This window comes from Mixophyes fleayi, chromosome 1, assembly GCF_038048845.1.
Source record: "Mixophyes fleayi isolate aMixFle1 chromosome 1, aMixFle1.hap1, whole genome shotgun sequence".
In the NCBI taxonomy this organism is placed as follows: Eukaryota; Metazoa; Chordata; class Amphibia; order Anura; family Limnodynastidae; genus Mixophyes; species Mixophyes fleayi.
The window spans coordinates 407,701,049-407,713,328 of NC_134402.1; the positions used below are offsets into that span (position 1 = coordinate 407,701,049).

Consider the following 12,280-nt stretch of genomic DNA (forward strand, 5'->3'; position numbering starts at 1 on the left):
CATTAGAACGGATACTGTACATTTGGAAACACTGGGTCAAACAGACCTGTAAATCATTGTGACACCCTGCAGAATTCACAGATCTTGTTATTTAATCAGCTGAGGATACACATTTCTCTCTTTTCTTAATAAATTAATAGTACACACAAAACAAAATGGTAATATAGCTGCACTGGATTTAGACGCTACTACTGTAATAATAATAAATACTTAATTAACCTTATCTCTTACTGTAGATGGTGCTGCCTTGAACATAAATATACACAGGTTCAAAAAAGGGAAAACAATGTTCTTTTTGAGGCACTCAGAAGTCCATTATTAAAATCATATCTTTAGTACAGAGATTTAAAATGTGTAGCAAAAAATATTTTTTTATTATTATTGCAGCACCATGTTAGCCAGAAAAATCTATGTGATGTTAAATACTTTCGTGTCAAAAAAGACAAAAGTATTATAGGAGTGATAGCTTTATTGGCTAACCTACAAAATAAATATTATATTTGCTAGCTTTCAGAGCCCAGAGGCCCCTTCATCAGGCAAGTTTACATATGAATGACTGAGAAAAAGGCACAACATTTAAGAACTGTTACATCAAGAAATTTGTAGAGGTGGGGGGGGGGGGAATACATCATTAAGATAAGCTAAACTAATAAAAAGGAGGTTTTCGTTACGGATCGAAGAGTAAAAGTCCTACAACTTCAAAGGTCTAGAGCCACTCTGCTGTGTTAAATTGAGTCCTTTAGTCAATGACTGGAATGTTCTTATTAGCTTCAATTCCCATATCTCTGCCGAATGGACCTGCACATAGTGTGCAGCCGCAGGCAGCCTTAGCTGTCAAAAGAGGGCGGGGATTAAATCGCCCCCCCCTAAATCGCCCCCCATAAAATAGAATTCTAGATCCGCCCCTGGCTACCAGTGTGAGTAGTAGAAGGAACAGATCCTTTACAATTTAGTTTTATGTAGTGGGTGCGTACCTTAACATCATCCATAGTAGAGTGTGGGGAGTACTGTTAGCCTTTTGTCATTTATCGGATTAAATCAATAACTTTGACCTGGACTTAATTTACAAGTGTTTCAATGGCCATAGAATAATCCTTTATTTAGGTTGGGCACACCCTACAGAAAATTTCTTTTGATGCAATATAGTTAACGATTTTACTAACGACTGAAAGTCACAATCAGCATGCCGATTCATGTGTACACACTAAACTCCTTAGATCCTCCCAAACTTTGGTGTTACAAGCCAGGGAACGTCAGTATCTCCTGGGTTGGGCCAGGCTTGTGGAGGGTTTACTTTGCATGCATTAAATGAAGTGAATCGCACTGTTTTATTCTACGTCCTCTGATAAAGCAGTCTGTTATACACTCTGCTTTTATTTATACAGTTGGGGTTTTATAATTAATTGGTTGTATTAATATAAATAAGCTGGTTAGTGCACAATGACAGCACTGAAGAGCACTGTTGAAAAGTAAGCAATAGTGTCAAAGCTATGTAACGGCAATAACAAATAAAGCTTCCGATTAATATTTTGTTAAAATAATTGGTTGGTCCATTTCAACGGTGGCATTGAGCACACCATGAAATAAGTTGCATATCTCCAAATCTTCCTTCTCCTCCCTATTATACTCCCCTATATGTAAAATCACTAACGAACAAACTGATGGAACAACTCCCTTTGCAGCCCTGCTGTGAGAGCCATGATAGCAGTAAGTGGGGGAAACCAAAGTTGTTGTTTTTCTTTTTATAAAAGAGTCTCATTAAGACATTGCAAAGCACACATACAGGGTAATTTTGATTAGCTCAAGATTAACTGAGTTAATTTCATTGTCTGTAATTGTGCTCTGTATGGAATAATGTTTAGCTCCAATGTCCCTCCTATTAACTATAACATTAACCATAATTTAATGAAGTGAATAAAGAGGGAAACTGGACACATTTTAATTACAGTAATGTAATGGTGTATATCACAATCAATTCTGAGATTCATATTCATATACTATAGTCCATTCCCAATAGTGTGAGACCCAAGAAATAGATTTCCTACTGTGTGGGCCGTACTGCAATCTCTGATGTTCAAGCACATTGCCTGGTCTCACAGACTTTGGAAGGACAGGGATTGGGGTTACGCTTTTAAGGGGCATCAGGCACACAATAGACCGCAATGTCCCTATTCCTAGTGCTGATTCACACCTGTGAATGAGCACTAGGAGTATGGTGGCCTAGTGGTTAGCACTTCTGCCTCACAGCACTGGAATCTTGAGTTCGATTCCCAATCATGGCCTTTTCTGTGTGGAGTTTGTATGTTCTCCCTGTGTTTACGTGATTTTCCTCCAACACTCCAGAAACATACTAGTAGGTTAATTGGTTGCTATTAAATTGACCCTAGTCTGTGTTTGTGTATGTTAAGGAATTTAGACTGTAAGCTCCAATGGGGCAGGGACTGATGTGAGTGAGTTCTCTGTACAGCGCTGCAGAATTAGTGGCGCTATATAAATGATGATGATGATGATGTGTAACCCTATAAAAACACAACAAAATATTTTCAATTGTAATCTTTACACCTCTGCGTTCTGAAATGTTAACATTGCATTTAAGATTTTACAATGATTTTACAAGTTTTATTGCTCATAAGCATAACTAGAGGGTATTGAAAAAAATGCTGCACAACAAAATACACATCTGCATCTCTGCACAATTTAGCAATTTTTCCAACTTACCCAAGCAGTTGGCTTATACATGAACAAAGATTTACACCAAATACATTAGGCATTTAGTAAAAGCAAATTATACTACATTGCATGTCAAACATATTGTATAGTGTAATAATTTGGCTACTTTAAAACTTATCTTATATAGCAGCATTAAACTAAAGCAGCTATAGCTTCTTTATGCATGACAATTGGAACAAAAAAGCAAACACAAGACATCTTCCAGCAATGTTAGCCAGTATCTGTACTTGGTCTTTCTAAGATGTATTATTGACTATCATTTATGTGCTTTCAGTAACACAAGAAGTTTTTGATCATTAGTGAAAGCAGCACCCGGATCTTGCATTTTCATTTGTTACTTCTGTACAAAATCATACTTGCATTATGGCTATAAAAAAAACGGTACATACGTCTGGTCATTCTGCATCATTATTCTCTGATTATTATATGTTTTACTGCCTGTTATTGTGTAAATATTATGTATGTGTTATGTTTAACTACTACATTATTAGGGGAAGGGGATCTTCTGTCAAAACACATTTTTTTGTGGCCCTTCAAAATGCACTCTACCCTTACCACCCTCAGCCCCCTCCTCCACATCTGTCACTAGATCATGTCCTTAAGGTGTTGTATTGTGAGAGGTTTGTCACACATGAATAAGATCTGTTACTGCTTTGTCAGTTTGTTAATACCAAGTCTTGAGTATGCTGGTGCTATATGCAGTAAACAAATGTTGATGATGATAATAATAATAATAATAATAATAATAATAATAATAAAAATAATAATAATATAAAATGAGTGCTCAGGATGGAGATAAGGAGATAATGACTGGGACAAAAACAATCATCTTCATCATCATCAGCTAGTTACATAGCGCCACTATTTCCACAGCACTGTACAGAGAACTCACTCACATCAGTCCCTGCTCCATTGGAGCTTACAGTCTAAATTCCCTATGGCCATGGTCAGGATTCAAACTCATGACCCCAGTGCTGTGGTGCTAACCACTAAGCCACTGTGCTGCCCAAAACAATGACACTTTATTGAATAGAAGGCTTGGCCAGTAAACTTCGTAACATTGTTATAAAGTTGCAAGATAAAGACGTACCACAGGAATATATTTATACATTCGTCTCTTAATATAAATATGAGACACATGCAATGGTAAAAAAATACAAAATACAGTAAGATTGGACATAAATGGGGGCCTGTGCATTATAACATACATGGAGGAACGATTGGTGCAGTTCTACTCTTTCCACCATATTTGCATCAGCTGGGAGGAGTGCGTGGAGGAAGGGTTGAGGCAACAAACTATCATTACCATATGGCATGTGCTTCATTTCTATCCCTACTCTGTAAGGCAAAATTGTCTGCCACATCAGAGGTGGCGGAGGTCAGTTCTGCCCAATTTAATGCAGAGATCCATTGTACATCATAAACAATTCTTACATATGGTGTCGCTCTGCTCCAAAAGCAGAGGCTCCGGGGCTTTATGTACATTAGTACATGCAGTACAATAGACCAAATAGCTGTTTACTTAGTGTTACTACTGCATACAAACAGTAATGCATAGTGCAGGAGGAAACAATTGCTACTCACGTGCCAACTTGTCCAGATTTTTGGTAGTCAAACGGGCAGTAATATGCCTAATATAGGCATAGTTTTGGTGGCTGGGGGAGCATAGCCTAACGTGTTCTGACTTTCCATTTGGGAATATTACAAGATATGGTTTCAGTTCACCATAATCTACAACTGTGCCACTGCTTAGCTTAACAGGGTGAGAGACTGAGGGGTATATTTACTAAAATGTGGGTTTGAAATAGTGGAGATGTTGCCTATAGCAACCAATCAGATTCTAGCTGTCATTTTGAAGAATGTACCAAATAAATGATAGCTGGAATCTGATTGGTCGTTATAGGCAACATCTCCCCTTTTTCAAACCCGGAGTTTAGTAAATATTCCCCTGAATGTTTTTAGGTATCCTTTATAAAGTAGATGTTTAATGATTTTTTTACATAATCCCATATTTTCCCTACACCATTCGCTCAGCAGAGGGCCTGTAGTGAGCATGCCCTGGGGCAATAAGAGGCACAATGCCCACCTATCAAGATAGATTACCAACTGTCCAAGCTTTTCAGTGAACAATCAGGAATGATTGTTCATCTCTAGTTAAGCCTCTAAGTATAGCAGTGGACATGACATGCTGTTTAAGATTTATTATTGCAAGTGGCGAACTACAGAGAATTACAAAAGGAAGGTTAAGAAATAAGCACACTGCTGAATTTCCATATTGTACATTTGTATTCATATAAAATCACATATTGTTACATTGTAAGTCAAGTAAAGTATCCCAATGTGTTTTTTACACTGTTTAAATACGATCAATAAATCTAACAACACAATTCATTATCATTTGGAATAAAAAGCATCAGTGGGTATTAATAAAACATTGCATTCCTATAAAAATGCCACAATGAGAATGTTTTAGTGCTCAGTATCATTACAGCTGTTGGTGCCATTGTAATGAAATACACATGGCTTTATGAATTTACATTCATAAAGGATACAATCATTTTAATTTTCTCCTGTGTCTAAAAGAACTTATACACTAATCACCAAATGTAAATGCACATATTACTACTGTATATAAGCTACCATACAGCAAGACGTAGATATGAGAGTGTGATATCTTTTAGTATAGACAGGGCATGATCTTTTCTGGTTTAGAGGCAGAAGAGGCATTGAAGAATTGCATTTTAAGAGGGGAGCCGTAGTCCCCTTGTGATGCTGATATCATTGTGATCCATCATTATGGTGACATTGTAAGAAGTATGTATCAAGTACCTCCCTTCTCTAGTCCTAATGGTAGCAACACTTTTAGCAACATCAAATAATGTGGCCCCAAACGATTGGCACACAATTTAATTCAACCAATTTAAAATAAGTGGATCGATTTCAAACATTCTTGAAAATGCGGTCATCAGATTACTACGTGAACTGTCATCTACCATCCGCAAATTTAAGATTTACCCTATAATAGAAAACAGCAGGCGCCCGTGTAATCCATCCCAAGTGTTAAATAGTCTTATCGACCCAATTGGCCACCCAACATTTGGCTAAATTGTAAATGGTTCATATCACTTCCTGCCTAGGTAATAAGATCAGCAGGTGTGTAGCCAGCACTGTGATCATAAACACACAGCTTCTTGGGTTACATAGTCACTGGCAGGCTAAGCCAACTACTAGCGGCGTGTCATATTGACATTTCCATATTGAATAGCCCCAACATACAGTCTGAGTAAAGTACATTAACCCTATGGGGGGAATTCAATTGGCCACGTTACGGGTAAAAGTAACGCGGCCTGCGCATTATTACAGCTATTACCGTAATAATGCGCTTTATTACCGTTATTACGGTAGTTTCAGTGTCGGCTTTTTGCTCGCAGCTCCCTGAGCTGCGCACAGAAAGCTGGGTTAAAACTACCGTAATACCGGTAATAGTTTTAACGGCGCGCAAATTCGGGGGGAATTGAATCCCCCCCTATCTGCCAGGGCTAGTCACTTTATGAACTGCTATATGATCCATTAACCAGATCTCATTAAATCAATCATCTCTACTTGTAGATTTCAAAACTAAACAAGGTTTTGGAGACAGTGCTGTATATTGCTAAAGAATTAATAATTAGGAAACACTGTTACTTGCCTGTTTATTTTGTACAGTTGAGCAATAAATGCATTTTCTAACTAGTTAAATTATTTATAAAACATTTGTTGAGAGTGCTGTCATATGGCATTTAATTCTATAGGGGTTTCTTCACCACCAGCTGTTCTGAGACATTATTGCTAAAATTGTCTTCTCTTGTTTATGTTGCAGATGCCTACTTCACATTCGGTGTAATACATCATCTGTGTAATAACAGAGGCAGCTTATTCTCAAAACGCAGATCTGTGCTTCTAGTTGTAGAATAGTTAGTAATTGTATACGATGGAAGATACCTACAGAGATAGGACTTCACTAGCAAAAGGTGCTAAGGACATAGCTAAGGAAGCAAAACGTCACACATCCAAAACTCCAAATAGAGTGAGAGAAGTTGAACATGATGGATATGTTCACAGAACCCAAGACCAGTTCCAAGATGAAGAGGAGTACTACACACATGGCAACTACAATGAAGAAGTTAATGATGACGAGGGGTCTAGTGAAGCAACAGAAGGACATGATGAAGATGATGAGGTATATGATGGGGAATATCAGGGAATACCTAGTCAAGGAAAAGATGGCATGCTTGCTCTTGGTCAACCCATCCCCGATGAGTACAAAGGTCGGCATGAGCTAGAAAGTGAAAGGAAAGCTGATGAAGAAGAGCTAGCACAGCAGTATGAACTAATTATCCAAGAATGTGGACATGGCCGCTTTCAGTGGACTCTCTTCTTTGTGCTTGGCATGGCTCTAATGGCTGATGGAGTTGAAGTGTTTGTGGTTGGATTTGTGTTGCCGAGTGCAGAGACTGATATGTGCATACCCAATTCAGGCTCTGGCTGGCTTGGTGAGTACAGACTGTTTTATTTAAATTTGCAATTTGTTCAGTTGAAGGCAGGGATTGGGCATTGGCTAGCCCCTATAAATGCAATAAAAGTGACCTCTATAAGTTTTTATAGTTGTTTCAGTGCTCCCTGTAGGTATAACAAAGGTCTAGATAAAATATAAATTGTGTGGTGTATTAAAATTTTTGACAGTAAATCACAAGGATTAACAGACCAGGGGGAACATATGTTAGCCTAACATACAAAGTAATTTCTATGTAGCCACATTAACCCCTCACCTTCTTAAGAACCAATATTAAACCTCAAACAAGTCTTTTGTGCCCTTTGAGAATGGTATATGAGTTTAAATTTAAGATTGACTGTGAACTGAAAATTTCGAACTGCAAGTTCAAATCAGGGTATGTCGATGTTTTTACCACTAACATATTTGAACCGGTGAAATTAAAATGTTCTTTTTTTTGTGCATGCCCAGTATTGTTTTATTACTTCATTTATTCCCAATTTTGAAATGCTCTGGGGTATGTTGGTGCTATATAAATGAATGATAATAATAACGCTAATAAGTAATAATAATAATGGAAAACCAACTTCTTTTCACACTAAGATAATTTTCTGCTTCTGCTCTTTACACTTCCTACTGCAATCACCTGGGCTGAGTTTATTATCTAAAGTAAAAGGCAATTTTTTAACATCAGTTATCATATTCAGTCCAGGTTAACAATCAGACACAGTATTATTTCCTTTTGTGAAAAGCAGTAAGACAGTTTTATTTCACTTGGTGAAAAGCAGAAACATAATATTATTTAACTTTGAGAAGGAATCACAAGAATTTATCAGGTAGGCAGTATCAAAGCACTTATTTTTTTTTTGTAACGGCCATAAAATATGCATTGCATGAAGTTTTCCAAAAGCTAAAAGTACATACAGACCATAAAATACCCTGTGCCTCAGTGATGTCCCTTAGCTCCTAGTGAATTTGAGAGGCTACATTCTCATTGGTTCAGCCACAAAGTGGTTGCCTCAACTAAAATATATGGAGTTGATAGGTACACTTAAGCAATTCAACAAAAATATTCCCACAACAAAAAAAAGGACAAACTAAATAAATCCGAACAAAACTAAAATATAATGTAGGGTGGACATGAAGGAATAAAAATAAACAATGAAAGCACATAGCCTCTGCTCAACAGAGCAGCCAGTCCCGAATGTAATAGTACCAGCAGGGCAGATAGGGCATACTATGGCTATAAGACCCTGTCGTCAAGGGGAACTCAATGCTTCTCAATCTCCCCCGTAGGCTCTCACTCTGCTCTTCTTACCATGTGCAAGGGCTGGCACATGCACAGCAAAGCCTCATTTAGGCTTTCAGAACCTGGAAGGTGCATAAAGGTGTGCCATTATAGTACACCTCAAGTTAGCTGGAGAAAAGATGCTCTGCAGCCACTTGTTAATGTGGAGATGACCACAGAATCTGTACAGAATCCACCCTTTCAATTGTATTGCTTGCTCTACAACATTAAATCTTGTTTATGCATGTGGGTGTCAAAAGATGCACATAAGTGCATCTAACCCACATTTAGCTAGGAACGCCTCCAATCTGCTTAGCTCCTCCCATCTGAATTACACTCAGGGTACGTGCAATCAAATTATTTTTTTTATATTTTTAGGAAAGAAATGGGCGTTTTTCTCCCCAGAGCTTGGAAGAGTTGTCCCTAGGCATTCATAGTGTTTTTAGAATTCTATTCATGTGAACGTGTTAGAATTATGAATTCATTGATGTATGAGAATGTTGAAGAAGTGTATTAGCTGAGTATTGGTAGAGTCATTAAAGTGCTTCAGATATACTTCAAAACAAAATGTGCAACTGGAAGCACCCTCAAAGTGTTTGTGTGGCTGCTATGATGGTCTCTCTTTTAGGACATATCAGAGTAGAGATTAAGTGAAAATAGAGAGAGAAAAAGAGAGGATGAGAAACTGTGTTGTTAAACAATTATAATTAATTTGGTGAAAAATAGACATAGTGAAATGAGATGACTAGACAATTTTTTATGCACCATTTAGAGTAAACCGAAGCTGGCAGATAAATTATAGCATGCAGAACTGTTATTCCTTGGTAGTGGGAGGTAAATGGCACTTTCTTAGGTGGACTCTGCTACAGCTACTTAAAGAACCACTTCACATTAACCATTTTTTTTTTATTTCCCCTCCTTTGTGTCATAATTTAACAACCTGTGACCTCTCCCCCCTTTAGTTCAGTTCTTTATGAGCAGCCCTGCTGTGGTATCACTGTGACTCAATGGTAATAGGGCTTCCATCTTCAGCTGTTCTAGTTTTTAATCCAGAAGAAGGATGGCAGTGTGCACCACCTTAATGCTGCAGGACTTCTCTGATAGGGCAGAAGGTTAATGACAGCTACATGCTGAAGAAGTCCTTATGCAGTCTGGTTCAGTTAGGCTGTCAGTGATCTCAAACAACAAGACTGTCATCTCTGACAACCTCAGTACATAACTTCTACAAATCTAGTTCTTGATTAACAGGCTTTGCACCTATTACCACTGGCCATTACAGCCTCCTGGTTTCTATCTCCTGACTCTGCAGCCCGACTTTCCCTTTCATTATCTGGACCTTGTGCGAGTTTGTAGGGTGTGGTCCCATCCTCCTGTAGACCTGCTCCTTCGTCAAGTACAACAGGCAGAGTATACTTGAAAAATCCAGGGATAAACTTAGATGCCTTCATTATGATATAGTTGAATCATTTGTATTTTTATTTTTATTTATTTATTTCCACATCCCGGTAAATCACCAGTGTTCCATCTTGTGCAACAGTGAAGCAGCCTATCCAGAACTGCAGGGAGCAGGTCAGCTGCCACATTGCATAGATTGACTAGATAAAATTACACAGTGGGGATGGCGCGTACTGTGAATTAAATAGCTTTTGTCATTAAATTGTTCTGAATGAAAAATACAGCAATAAAATTATGTACATATTTCTTCTCAGCCAAAATGTAGGAGCAGTTTAGGATTTGAACCTCAAACATACTTAACTATAATATACATAAAATTGTTAATAGATGGCAGGAGGAATGTTCTGTAATGAAGGAATTTACTGCATCCTTTTACTGTCATTCAATGTCTGATTCTAGAGAGGTGTGTGGTTAATACACGTTGACAATCCATCAAATGCATATTAATAAGGCTAGATATGTGCATACATATTATTTACCAAGGCAGATAAGATGGCGTTTGCAATTTTCGTTCTGTATTTTTAAAGAAAAACTGATTTTCTTGATAAAACCTATTAAAATATTTCCATAAACTTAATCAGCAAAAAAGCAAATCTCCCATGGTCTTCTTCAACAAGTTAATGAGGATAATGATTATTAATTACATTATAAGATTGAGACAATAATTATTTTTTCACCATAATGATTCATCTTGTTATTCTCATTTTAATATAAGTTGTTTATAAAAATATAATTTCAAATATTTTAGAAATCCACTGTTTCAAATAATCCTCTATTATTAAACTTCTTGGTATTCAATTCAGAAGATGATTCCCAACCAATGAACTGGCTAAATTCTGAATAATTTTGAAAAATGCTAAATTGTTTCATCTTGTCTTATCGGGTCATTTAATTTGATCTAATTTTAAATGCTAGATAATGCTGTATTAGTGTGAACATTATAGCTATACTTGTACTGAAGTCCCACAAAGTTCAGTATATAAAATACATTGTTATAAATGATTATTTTTTCTTAAATGACCCAGGGAACAGACGTTGAGAATTAGATCTGGGTCCGCTAGTGTCAGTACTTTGAAATGTACTTGATGGAACATCTTGTTAACTTCTAATAAACTTTATGCTAGCAGGTATATATTATATCAGTCTCTCGTATCTCAGGCTTTGGGGACTGACAGCAAAGTGCCTCTTTTGATGAAAATAAATTATGTAACGTACGTCTTTTGATTTCAAACTCCAGCATAGTTCCCTTTAGACCAGTGGTTCACAAACTTTTGCAGTTCACGGCACCCTTAGTGTCTCCAAATTTTTTCAAGGCACCCCTCCAAAATAATTACTGAGCAGTCCTGTTTTAGAAGTAGTTGGGTCAAAAAATTGTAATAAGTATTTAGGTCACGACAGATATACTTATTTAGTTGTATGCAAAAATGCCCTTCTGCATCCAGACACTCTGCCCCCTCTGCATCCAGGCACACTGCCCCCTCTGCAACCAGGCACACTGCCCCCTCTGCATCAGGCACACTGCCCCCTCTGCATCCAGGCACACTGCCCTCTCTCACGTTGCCCCCTCTGCCCTCTCCTCTGCCCTCTCTCACGCTGTCACCCTCCTCTGCCCTCTCTCACGCTGTCACTCTCCTCTGCCCTCTCTCACGCTGTCACCCTCCTCTGCCCTCTCTCACGCTGTCACCCTCCTCTGCCATCTGTCCCCCTCCTCTGCCATCTGCCCTCCTCCTCTGCTCTCTGTCCCCCTCCTCTGCCATCTGTCCCCCTCCTCTGCCATCTGCCCTCCTCCTCTGCCATCTGTCCCCCTCCTCTGCCATCTGCCCTCCTCCTCTGCTCTCTGTCCCCCTCCTCTGCCATCTGTCCCCCTCCTCTGCCATCTGCCCTCCTCCACTGCTCTCTGTCCCCCTCCTCTGCCATCTGTCCCCCTCCTCTGCCATCTGCCCTCCTCCTCTGCCATCTGCCCTCCTCTGCTCTCTGTCCCCCTCCTCTGTCATCTGCCCTCCTCCTCTGCTCTCTGTCCCCCTCCTCTGCCATCTGTCCCCCTCCTCTGCCATCTGCCCTCCTCCTCTGCCATCTGCCCTCCTCCTCTGCTCTCTGTCCCCCTCCTCTGCCATCTGCCCTCCTCCTCTGCCATCTGTCCCCCTCCTCTGCCATCTGCCCTCCTCCTCTGCCATCTGCCCTCCTCCTCTGCTCTCTGTCCCCCTCCTCTGCCATCTGCCCTCCTCCTCTGCCATCTGCCCTCCTCCTCTGCCATCTGCCCCCATCCTCTGCCATCT

At 39.0% G+C, this 12,280-nt stretch overlaps 1 protein-coding gene across 1 annotated transcript in view; it reads left to right on the forward strand.

The window, feature by feature from the left end:
• SV2C (synaptic vesicle glycoprotein 2C) overlaps positions 1–12,280 on the forward strand; it is a 158,297-nt gene that overhangs the window by 30,161 nt on the left and 115,856 nt on the right. The window contains exon 2 of the mRNA XM_075182034.1: positions 6,590–7,262. Within this exon, the coding sequence (XP_075038135.1) occupies positions 6,701–7,262 (562 nt within the window). The 5' untranslated portion in view covers positions 6,590–6,700. The remainder of the gene's footprint in view (positions 1–6,589; positions 7,263–12,280) is intronic.